This window comes from Sapajus apella, unplaced genomic scaffold (genome assembly GCF_009761245.1).
Source record: "Sapajus apella isolate SASKATOON/1434 unplaced genomic scaffold, GSC_monkey_1.0 scaffold100, whole genome shotgun sequence".
NCBI lineage: Eukaryota > Metazoa > Chordata > Mammalia > Primates > Cebidae > Sapajus > Sapajus apella.
The window spans coordinates 4,101,966-4,114,579 of NW_022437040.1; the positions used below are offsets into that span (position 1 = coordinate 4,101,966).

Genomic DNA, 12,614 nt, shown 5'->3' on the forward strand with positions numbered 1-12,614 from the left:
TAGGCTCTGGTCTCTCCTGACCTGAAGTGATGGAATCATCGAATCTCCAGGGTAATGTGAGGGTTTACCAAAGCCTCTCATCTCAGGTGCTGCTGACAGCAGGCAGTTTTTGAGGGTTCCACCTTGATATGCATGTTTCTTTTGTTTTGTTTTGTTTTTTGAGATGGAGTCTTGCTTTATGACCCAGGCTAGCGTGCAGTGGCACGATCTTGGCTCACTGCAACCTCCACCTCCTGGGTTCAAGAGATTCTCCTGCCCCAGCCTCTTAAGTAGCTGGGGTTACAGCTACCATGCCCGGCTAATTGGTGTATTTTTAGTAGAAATGGGGTTTCACCATGTTGGCCAGGCTGGTCTTTAACTCCTGACCTCAAGTGATCCACCTGCCTTGGCCTCCCAAAGTGCTGGGATTACAGGGTGAGCCATTGCACCTAGCCTTGATTTGCATGTTTCTGATACTCAGGACTGAGCCACTCGGGACAACCTGTTCCGTTTTTCAGCAGCCGTCATTCTCAGAGTCCTACCCAGAACCTCGTGCCTCCTTTGGCCCAGGACTGAGTTTCATGCTGACGTCTCCTCCCCAGGTTCTCTTCTTCCTCACACACAGGTTCTGGGAGCTCAGTGCCCCCTTCTCCCCTCCACAGGTGGCCATGGCTTCCTGTGTCTTCCCTTTTCCCTGCTTTTTTGGCTGTAGACTGTTTCAGGGTTCACCAACATGGAGAGACAGACTTGTCACTTCGAAACCTCCCTAGGATTCTCCAGAGAGACACAGGGGTGGCGGTGGTGGTTTCTGGCACATGATACAGGTGGGAGAAGGAGGGGGAAAGTACTTTGTAAGAGCTCCAGCTTTGGACTCCTGACCCTGAGGCTGGATAGCAGTGGCTCAGGGCGATTGCCTGTCCTTTCCGAGCTCTCAAGATTGCCCCTGTGAGTATCTCTCCATGATGGCTCTTGGAAGGATTGTGAGGCAATGCCTGTGCAGCACTGTCTTTGTTGGTTTCGTGGTCCTGTAACAGAATACCTGAGGCTGCATAATTTGTAAAGAAAAGAGGTGTATTCAACTCCTGATTCTGGTGGTGTTGCGGGACAAGCTGTGGACAAAACCCCTCAGACACCAGAGTGAGGAAGGAAGAGACTTTATTTGGCCATGGAACCTCGGCAGACTTGTGTCCCAAAAACCAAGCTCCCCAAAGAGCAGTTTCTTTCCCTTTTAAAGAGCTTACAACCCTAAAGGGGGAGCAGAGGTGAAGCTGTTACTGCCCATTGGCTGGGCAGCTGACCTCACAGTCTTTGGCTTTCACTGATTTGCTAATTTGTATTTGGCATGCGCAGGAAGGGAAAAAAGGGAAGGGTTACAGGAGCTGAACAAAGGCAGTAAATCACCTGGTGGCAGATGCAGCTCTAAGGGGGGCTCTGGACTGTGCAAACATGGAGTACGTGACTGGGGGCAGGTTCCCGGGTCAGAGGGAGAATATTCCTCTGCTACATTCTCAAGGTTTATAGATAACATAGACACCAGTTACAGAAGGGGAGTTATTTTCCCAGCCCTCAGGCCTCACTGCGGCAAGGCCACTGGCATCAGCTAATCACCTGACAGCTGACTTCAGCTTCTTGCTATTTTACCTTTTTCCAGCAAGCAACAGGCAGGAAATAAATGGCTTCCCCTCACAGTGGTTGCAGTCTAAGGTGGGCGGCTTCATCTTGTGAGGGCCTCAGGCTGCTTCCACTCTTGGCAGAAAGAGGAAGGGGAGCAGGTGTGTGCAGAGAGATCACATGGCGAGAAGAAGCAAGAGAGAAACCAAGGAAGCCAGACTTAACAACCCACTCTCGAGGAAACTCGTCCATTCTTTCAAGAGCCAGAACTCACTCCTGAGGGAGGGCATTCATCTATTCATGAAGTATCTGCCCCCATGACCCAGACACACCCACTAGACCTCAGCTTCCAACACTGCCACTTTGGGGATCAGATTGAAGCATGACTTTTGGAGGGGACAGACCACAGTCAAACCATAGCAAGCCTGTAGCAGAGAGGTGACACCCAAACACAGCAGAACTCTTAGAATGTTCCTGGGAGGGCGATGGCTGCTTTGTAGAGCTGGAAGTTGCTGACAGGCTGGGGCAGGCAGTGGGCTGCAAGAGGGTCTGGTTCAAGTTGAGGCCAGGCAAGGAGGCTGGAAAGAAGCTCTGGACTTTCTCTGCAGCAGTTTTGCTGTCCTTCGATACTGCATCAGGCTGCTGAGGCAGATCCATAGTGCTGAGCTGATGCCTCTGACGAGTGCATTGGCAAGCAGATTTGGTACGAGGTACCCAGTGCTGTTGGGAGGCAGGGGATTGTCAGCAGAGCCACCAAGTGCCACCCGGTGGTGTTTTCCAGAAGATGACTGCTTTCTCACTAATTCACTTCACTGTGTCTTTGAAGCGCTAATCTTGGTGTCATTCAGCTTCCCTGGAGGCTATAGGACCCGTTGAATTTTTTTTTCAGGAAGCGTATTTCTGCTTGAAGGGCGTCAGCCCCCCGTTGGGACCGAATGTTAGAGAGCCACCAAGGAAAGGTTTTCTCTCCTGATGGCTTTTTCTTTTTTGGATGTTTCAATATAAGTCACTTTATCGAAGTAAAAGTCGAGGAGGCCATTCTAAGCCACTTGTACTTAGAAGGAGAAATTTAAGATAGCCTTTCAATTCAGCCTCTTTGACTTTACAAAAATGATCCTCTTCCCTCAATTTCTGAGAGTTTACAAAGTATTAGGAGAGACTTAATTTTCCTACTTAATAATTTAAAAATTTCAAGAAGGCCAGGTGTGGTGGCTCATGCCTGTAATCCCAGCACTTTGGGAGGCTGAGGAAGGAGGATTGCCTGAGGTTGGGAATTTAAGACCAGTCCTGGCTAACATGGAGAAACCCATCTCTACTAAATATACAAAAATTAGCTGGGCATGGTGGCACAAGCCTATAATCCTAGCTATGCGAGATTACAGGAGATTCACCGGAACCCATGAGGCAGAGATTGCAGTGAGCCGAGATCGCAGCACTGCACTCCAGCCTGGAGGACAGAGCAAGACTCTCTGTCTCAAAAACAAAAATAAAAATAAAAATTTCAAGTAGACAAAAAGTAGTGATAGTCTCCAAAAGAAGGCATTCTTATTCGATCCCACTTCCCGTGGCCCATCTGATAGGATCAGGTATCAGTTCTGCACAAGCCACAGAGGGAAAGCAGTATTTACTCTTGGCCAGTGACATAGGCTCTTGCTTCTAGAAGATAAACGGGTTGAACATCAGCATCCATTGGACGTTATTGCAGGAAGATAATCTAAAGTTCTGAAACTCTTGTGTGCATTTTGGACAGCTCTTTCTGTTGTATGTTCTTTTCTTATCATGACCTTGCCAATTGGTTCAAATAATGTTTACGACTTATTATTTCCATTTAAAATGACGCCATTCATATTTATGCTGTGTGTATGTTAAGATGTGTTATTTATGCTTTTTGACTATACAAGTTATATCTTATATACAGCCTTAAATGTTTGGGGAATTGTTTGATTTCCTTCAAGCCTGGGTATGTGGGTTTGTGAAATTCAAATAGTTTTGATTTTGGCCAGGCGCGGTGGCTCACGCCCATAATGCCATCACTTTGGGAGGCTGAGGTGGACAGATCACCTGAAGTCAGCAGTTTGAGACCAGCCTGGCTGACATGTAGTGAAACCCCATCTCTACTAAAAAAATACAAAAATTAGCTGGGCATGGTGGCACACGCCTGTAGTCTAAGCTACTTGGGAATCTACTCACGCCTGTGATCCCAGCACTTTGGGAGGCCAAGGGGGAAGGATCACCTGAGGATCATGCCACTGCACTCCAGCCTGGGCAACAGAGCAAAACTCCATCTCTCAAAAAAACAAAAGAAACCAACCCCCACCCCCCACAAATAGTTACGATTTTAAGAGCTCTGCTGTGCGTTTGATGGTGTTTCTCTTTATTCCTTGTGGTTGGAGACGCACAATTGTTGGTTTCTGTCCCCGCAGTAGGCTGGAGTTGGGAGCCCCGGACTGGCTGAGCATTGGGCTGCAGGCAGCTGGTTGGTTTGTGTTGTTGACTGGCTGGATGTCCCCATGCACTCTAGCAGTTCTTTTGGGCCTCATTTTCTTTTTTTCCCCTTAAAATGATGCCAGAGTCCATGCTTTATCTGTAGAACAATTAGTGCTGTTCTTCATACACATCACAGCCCTTTCTCAGTGCTTGATGGCTTCTTTCACCTTGTCCTCCAGCCTCCCTGCAGGCTGCGGTGCCCACTGAAGCTGATTTCAAGTGAATACATGTACATGTAGCAAATAAGCGTTGAAACAAGCCTCATGTTATTCACCCCAGGGAACCCAGTGTCCCTCTTGATTTCGTCAGTACGATCACAGTGGAGTGGCCTGTGTTTTCCTGTCTTCAGTCAACACCTCTAAGCGGACTGAAGCTTTGCAAAAAATGCAGCCATATTCTTCTAAACTGTGGAATTAGCTTGTGTCTTGAATGAAGGATTTTCTGGTTTCAGTTGCAGGCCGGCATCTTTCTGTTCTCCACGCCAGAACTGATACTCTGTTCTTTTGTTTTTTAACAGAAGAAGGCTCAAGCTTGGAGGAAACTGGCTTCAACTGGGGAGAATATTTGGAAGAGACAGGAGCAAGTGCGGCTCCTCACACATCATTCAAACACGTACGTAAAGCAGCTTGTGTCCTCTGCTCTGTGTCTAGAAGGTAGGAAGGGAAGGAATCTAAGGGAAAGGCCCGAGAACCCAATGGAAGGAGGGCACTGGAAAGAGGGAAATTTGTGGCCAGGCATGGCAACTCATGCCTGTAATCACAGCACTTTCGGAGGCTGAGGCAGGTGGATCACTTGAGTCTAGGAGCTCAAGACCAGACTGGGCAACATGGCAAAATCCCATCTCTACAAAAATTAGCTGGGCATAGTGGCGCATGCCTGGAGTCCCAGCTACTTGGGAGGCTGAGGTGGGAGGGTTGCTTGAGCCCAGGAGGTGGAGATTGCAGTGAGCTGAGATTGTGCCGCTGCACTCTGGCCTGGGGGATAGTGTGAAACCCTGTCTCAAACAAAAAGGAAAGAGGGAAATTCAGCCAAAATTTCTTAGGAAGGAGGAGGAGACCCGGAAGTTAGGTTTGGTTTCCCCGGATAGCTACAGGGAAAATAGACCACAGGTAAGGTCAGTTTGAGTGAGTAAATAAAGAGCCAGAAAACTAAACAAGTAAGTGAAATATATTCTTAGTAGGTATAATGGCTACATGTTCAATTAATATTTTGATTTTGAAAAAGCTTATAAAAGATTTCTAGCTGTTCATGGGCAGATGAGTCAGTTTAGAGAAACTAACTATAAATTTCATGAAAACATTTGGATCTAACCAAAAAAACCATTTTCATTAAAAACCTTTCTTTGAATAATGCAAATAGCATGCCCAGCAGTGGGCAAGTCCCAGAAAATGAAAAAAAGTGAGTTTTTTCAGGTTTTGGCTTTGGTGTAAGATATTGATAATATATAATATCATTAGCAGGAAAAAGACTAACTCACATGGGTTCTAAGAACTTGGGCCCTGGAAATTTAGTCTTTAATTGTTTTCTTTTTAAAGGAAATGGAAATGGAGATGTAACTCTGAGAAACATTTTTCACTTTGTCCATATAGGACAAAGATTCATCCTGAGTTTCATAAACAAATCGGGCGCTTTCTTAACCTGTTCTTCCTTTTGGCACCTTGGCTGAATGAGGAAGACAGAACTTTGATTTCTCATTTTTATTTATGTATTTTCTGTGAGCTGGGTCTCACCGTGTTGCCCAGGTTGGCCTCGAACTCCTGGGCTCAAGCTTAGCCGCTCGAGTAGCTGGGATTACAGGCATGCACCACCATGCCCGATTGGATTCCATATTTTAATACAACATTTATTCTTTTTGGAGGCGAAGTGTCCTTTCAAAAGGAATTTAAGATTTTTATTACATTTCTGTGACTGTGCAAAGGTAGATCATGTTCCCATTTCTCTTTATACTCATCATGCTGTATTTACTAGTTCATGTTGAATGTGACTGTAGCTATTTAGTAAAACCAAGAGCTAAATATTAAAGCATAGCAAAGCTTTCAGGTGTACGATGTGGTTACAGTTCCACAAAAGCCATTTAACATTTACATCTTAAAATGCTGCGATGATTTGGCAGTTGTCTTAGGCAGTTTAGGAAAGAGACATTGATCACAACTTTTTCCCTTCCTTTCTGTGCTGAGAAGTTATCAGTTTCTCTCTGTAGGGAGTCACTCCCATTTTCTTTGATTCAGTCAATTCTCCCACCTCCCTTTTAATCACAATATAGTGTCCTGGGGGGCAGAGCTGGAGGCTGTCCCTCAGGATGCAGAAGTCTCCAGATCTGTGTGCCAGGTTTAAGGGAAAAGTAGCCTCAGACCCATGCAAGTGTGATTGATAATTCTGTCATCTCCTTTAAGCAACGGGCTGCTTGTGGACAGTGGATATGTCAGCTTTGGAATGTTAAGATCCACCAGGCTGGAAAGCTTTTCCTGGGGGGGGGGTGGCGGTAAATATCAATAGACTGTAATCCTTAATTAAAGATCAAATCCATTTTCTAGGGCTGTGCTGTTCATGGAATAGCCACTATCCTGTGGTCCTTGTGAGCCCTTGAAACATGTGTAGTCCACATTGAGACATTCAGTTGTGCTCTGAGTGTAGATACACACCAGGTTCTGGAGGCTTTATTCAAAAAGAAGAAAGTTGGTCATTTCATTAATGTTTTTTATATTGATTACATATTGAGATGATAATGTTTTGGACATATTGGGTTAAAATACATTGTTAGAATTAAATTAATTCTTTTTTTTTAACGTGGCTGGCTGCAAATGTAATGTTTAGCATTACATTTGTGGCTTCTATTGTATTTTATTTGGACAAATGTACTCCTGTTTTAGAGCAACAGGAATATTGTTTGTAAGTGCCATACTTTTTAGTGGTTTTTGTAATCTTCTGGATGTATGTGTCTAGCATAGTAACGGGTTTTCTGTATTTCTCATTCCTTAAGGTTGAAATCAGCATTCAGAGCAATTTCCAGCCAGGAATGAAATTGGAAGTGGCCAATAAGAACAACCCGGACACGTACTGGGTGGCCACGATCATTACCACGTGTGGACAGCTGCTGCTTCTGCGCTACTGTGGTTACGGGGAGGACCGCAGGGCCGACTTCTGGTGTGACGTGGTCATAGCGGACTTGCACCCCGTAGGGTGGTGCACGCAGAACAACAAGGTGTTGATGCCCCCGGATGGTGAGCCCCTGTTTCGAAGGCTTCCATTTACAAGCCGTCATCCTTCATGATGCCTGTAGTTTTGCAAGGAGCAGAGAGAACCCTGCATAGAATCCCTAATGGTCTTAGTGCCAAGGTCTCCCAGTTCTTTTAGAATTGTTTCTCACAGGCTTCCTTAGCTGGAGGGAAGTCCGTGCATTTTCAGATGTCGGAGCTGGTCCTGACAGTGGAGCCAACCTTGGCCTTTAGGAACTGAAAGTGCGCCTAATCCTGAAATTGCTTTTGGAGGGTAAGAAAGGAAGGCTGAAGGGGTACCAGGAATTGAAGTGAAGTCTTCTGTTTGGCGGTTGGCCATGTTGCTTTTCTTCTGCTTCAGCAAGTCGACGTTTTGAACAGTATTTGTAGAGCGTCTTAAGTAGTCGTCTCTAATAACTTTTCATCTTTTTTGTTGGGAGGCTTCAGGGTGCCTGGCTTTTAGAAAACCATACAGATGAGAGAAATGACATTGCTCTCGAGGGAATGGTCGAAGCCCATATAGACATGGTGAATTTGGTTGCTACAAAGCCGCTCTTCTCTACTACAGCAGTTTTACCCTAACCCCAGGGGACACCTGGCAATGTCTGGAATCATTTTTGATCGGGGGCTGTTGGAGTTGCTCCTGGCATTTAGTGGGTGGAGGACAGCAATGCTGCTAAACACCCCCAATGCACAGGGCAGCCCCGTAATCGGTGATTACCAGGCTCAGCCTGCCAGCAGTGCTGAGGGGAGAGAACCTGCTGTAAAAGAATGGGCTGCATATGATAAATGCATTGAAGGAATTTGTCTGATCCCATAAGCGAGAAAATTGAGGGCAGCCTAATACATGAATCTCAACACCGCACTCTCTGTTTTATTTTGTGATAACGGCAGCAGGGATACTTGCAGGCTCTGGACACCAGCTTGCAAACATGTGGTGTCCTCTTCTCCTCTTTGTAGCTGGCTGCCTGTTTTCATCTTGAAGTGACGCATAAACTTGGAGAGGCGAAATCCCCAGGTTCATTCGGTCCATGGTATTAGCAGTTGCGCTACTTAGCCTTTCACAGTATTGGAGCTTTATCTCTTTTTTTTTTTAGGTTATGGCATATTGCTTTTCTGATTATTGGGGATGGCCTACTGTTTTTAACTACCCTTTGTTGTGTGTAATTGATGGCCTGCTAAGAAGGGGATCATAAAAGTGGCTGGAGTTAAGAGTTGCATTTATGTGACGTTTGTCAGGATCGAACCCGTCACCATGGGCTTAGCTGACATTTTGACCCTGTATTGTCTCCGAAGAAAGAGAAAAAAGGTCTTCCTTCTGTCTTTCCTGCTTTGGATCTTTGCACCTGCTCTTTCCTATGCCGAGAACCTCCTTCCTTTCTGTGCCCTCCTCCCCAACAGCTGTCAGCGTAGCTCCTCTTCCTCCTGCACCGAGGTTGACAGGCCAGGTCACACCCTGCCTACACTACGTGGCTGCGTGGCCCTGCAGTGTTCATCACGATTGCAGTCGTACTTTCCTTCTTTTTTTTTTTTTTTTTTTTTAAGATCTAATTCTCATGCCATAAAATTCACCACTTTAAAGTGTACAGTTCAGTGATTTTTTAAGTATATTCATGAGGCTGTACAACCATTATCACTAATTCCAGAACATTATTTTTAATCACCTCCAAAGTCACTCCCCATTCTCCCCCTCCCCAGCAAACCCCTGGCAATCACTAATGTACTTTCTGTAGATTTTCCTGTTCTGGGCATTTTACATGCCTGGAATCCTAGGCTATGTGGCCTTTTGTGATTGGCTTATCCCTCAAGCATAGTGTCCTCAAGGCTCATCCCCACTGTAGCTTGCATCAGAATTTCCTTCCTTTTTTTTTTTTTTTTTTAAGACTAGCCAAGTGCAGTAGTGAAAAGAGGGGAAAGAGTAGAACAAGGAGTTCGATCTGTAACTGACTGTGAACAATCAATTGAGATAACTCACTACCTTCGGACCAGCCAGAATTTCCTTCCATTTTAAGGCAGAATCATATTCTCTGGCACGGATCAATCACATTTTGTTCTCCATTCATCAGTGGGTGGGCATTTAGATGCAGCTGTACTTTCACTAGGGTGGTTTTTTTGAACAGAGTGCAAAAAACCGGAGAGTGAGCTGCGTGGCCTGAGCCCACTCACCTGTGTCCACCAGCTCTGGCATGTGCTGTATTTGAGGAATCCGCAGTAAAGGTTCATCAAGTAATTGAGTGATCTAGTAAAGAAGGTGAAAGTGTGGCTCACATGGTAGTCTGAAATAGCAAGGAAGAGAATGGTTGCTGTTACCAAGGCAGGAAGCGTGTGTGCCCCACTTCACCTTCCTTCCTTGTGCTGTCAGTAGTGCCGTGTGTACCTTCTCTCTGGAACTGCAAGCCTGGATTTCCAGCCTCTCTATTCAGGTGCGTGCTGGACAGTAGCTGTCATTAAGTCGGGTTTTATCTTTAGTTCCCACTCCAGCTCTGCATAAGCAAATCGTAGGATCAGGAGGCACACCTCGGGAGGCACAGTGCATGCTCATGCTTTTGGTAATGTCTGATTCACTCAGCCCCAGACCCAGCCTAAATGGGTCCTGAGTGACATTGTTAGAGCCGCCTTTGAATTAAAACCGCCACTGAGGTGAGAGGCTATGGGGTAACGTTTGATTAATTTACCTGTGATTTCTGATCTGTTGTGAAATAAATCAGCCTTGACGGATAAATTATACTGATGGAATATTGGGGAAATATCAGGTCTAGTTAGAGATTTAGAGACTTTCCTCCTACCCCCAACTCTGCACGCAGGTGCCACACATTTATGCCCCTGTACACTCGGAAGGTATGTTTATGCTGGGGGGCCATGTGCACGCTTGGGAGCACCAGGAGACGGGCACACAGGGGGCACATAGAGAGGGCGGGAGCCTCAGGCCCTGTCGTTGCTGAGGGTTTTACCATCACATTCATGACTCACGACTCAAGTTTGACACTTGAGTCTTGAAAGGCCCTTGGAAAGCACGTAAGATGGTTTCATTTTGTAATAGCTTCTCTAGAGAATAGTTTTAGAGACAAGTTCTGGGGTCTTGAATCTTAATACTCTAAGAGCTAATGGATTCACTTGGTAAAAATCCATGCTGTTTCTTGAGAAAGACTGTGGAGTTTATTAATCAGTTCTTCCTTCTCCCTCGGAAGACAAATGGGGCAGCAGTCAGACTCTCGGAAACACCATCACATTTGTATCCTACTGACTTTGTGCTATTAGGCAAGACACAGCCACACTTAAAATGACAAGTTCAAAAAGAAAAATGAGAAAACCTTGGAAAAAGGGAAACCATGAATGTGATGGATATATTTAAAGTCTTTTCAATTGGTAACAACGTATGCTAATTTAAGGAATTCTTCAGTGATATTTTTTAAAGAACTCAAAAAATGTAAGTAATCAATATGACTTGGAAATCTTTAGTATGGAGAGCAAAGTCAGGAAAGTCAGGAAATAGCAGGATCATGGGGCAAGAGGTTTTATTGATTGCTGTAGGTCAGAATAATTATTGCTTTGTAGCCACAGGCGGCAGTTGTTCCAGAGGGAATAGTAGAATCTATTTTTTGAACAAGGATTCTTGTTCGTGTGTTTTTTTTCCTGTCTTAGAGAGCTGATACCATTTAAATTCTGCAACGGTACCTGGTCGATCTTTACTGTGGTTAAACTTGAAAGGCACCGCAGAATATGAACAGGAGTTATAGCAGTCTGTGATGCATAATGTTTCTGTTTGGGAGGCTTCTTGGTGAGAGGGAGATTTTTTTACTTATTCCAGGAGTCAGAGTCGTATAAAGGGAGGGGCCTGTGGTTGCAGCCCAAGATCTGAGTTCTTACCTTGCCTTTGCCATTAACTTAGCTCCATGGGTGAGTCCCCTTCTTGGGGCCCTCATCTTTGGATGAGGGGTATATTAGTCTGTTCTCACACTGCTAATAAAGACATACCAGAGACTGGTAATTTATAAAGAAAAAGAGGTTTAATGGACTCACAGTTCCACATGGCTGGGGAGGCCTCACAGTCATGGCGGAAGGCAAATGTGGGGCAAAGACACATCTTACATGGTGGCAGGCAAGAGGGTGTGTGCAGGGGAACTACCCTTTATAAAACCATCAGATCAGGCCAGGTGCAGTGGTTTACGCTTGTATTCCCAACACTTTGGGAAGCAAGGTGGGCGGATCATGAGGACAGGAGTCAAGACCAGCTTGGCCAACATGGTGAAATCCCGTCTTTACTAAAAATAAAAAAATTGCCTGGGAATGGTGGTGTGTGCCTGTAATTCCAGCTACTTGGGAGGCTAAGGCAGGAGAATTGCTCGAACTGGGATCTGGGAGTTGGAGGTTGCAGTGAGCTGGTCATGCCACTGCATTTCAGTCTGGGCTACAGAGTGAGACTGTCTCAAAAACAAACAAACAAACAAAAACCAACATGAGAGAAACCTGCTTCCATGATTCCATTACCTCCCACTGGGTCCCTCTTGTGACATGTGGGGATTATGGGAGCTACAAATCAAGATGAGATTTGGGTGGGGACCTAGCCGAACAATATGAAGGGGTTGTGGTATAGAATCTGTAAAGAGCTTTCCAGTCCGAAGTGCCTTGGTTTGTGATCTCTGTGAAGGACGAAATGAAGGAGGGTGTGAGTGCTAGTTTTCCCATTTAATGCACAAGGAATGGAGTTTCTTTTAGAGTGAAGATCCGTGAACATCTAGCCCAAGAGTCTGTCCTAAGCACAGACATCAAGTTTCTGAATTACTGTGGGAGGTGATGACAGTTTAACCGATTGGGAGACACTGTCATTAGGTCGGGAAGTTACGGTAAGTACCTGGGTAGAATTTTCCCCTATGACGAATTGTCGAACCCAGTTCCCCATTGGAACCGGAGAACTGAGTTTTTAGTCCTCAACTGAGTAATCCGTGGAAGCTGAGTCAAGTCAGTCAGTTGTGGATAACAGCCTGGGAGTGTTTGGGAATTCTGCCCTTATTTCATGGAAGAAGGGAGAGAATGTCTTTCCTTGTCAGGCTGACGTTGCAGAGCTCCAGATCTTTGAGGACATTTTGGGATTGTCCAGAGTAGTCTTCTGGCACCTGGAGTCACTGCACTGAAAGAGAGCGGTTTTATTATTTTAGATGATAGTGTTACAGAGCGCATAGGACTCTTTGCAGTCCCATGTTTTCCTGTATTGCCATTTTAAATTAACGTAAGCTGTGAATTAATGCAAGCCATCATTATTCTGTTAAATGGTCCAAGGAAGGAGAAACAGCATGGCGGCAGCTCCAGGAGATGTCATCACCG

General features: G+C 45.4%; 1 protein-coding gene across 3 annotated transcripts in view; it reads left to right on the forward strand.

Moving 5' to 3' along the window:
• Window positions 1-12,614, forward strand: part of SFMBT2 (Scm like with four mbt domains 2) — a 241,820-nt gene that overhangs the window by 33,354 nt on the left and 195,852 nt on the right. For 2 of the 3 annotated variants that reach the window (XM_032258157.1, XM_032258156.1), the window contains exons 3-4: window positions 4,595-4,689; window positions 7,058-7,298. In XM_032258157.1, the coding sequence (XP_032114048.1) occupies window positions 4,595-4,689; window positions 7,058-7,298 (336 nt within the window). The remainder of the gene's footprint in view (window positions 1-4,594; window positions 4,690-7,057; window positions 7,299-12,614) is intronic. The other variant, XM_032258158.1, reaches the window with a different exon arrangement.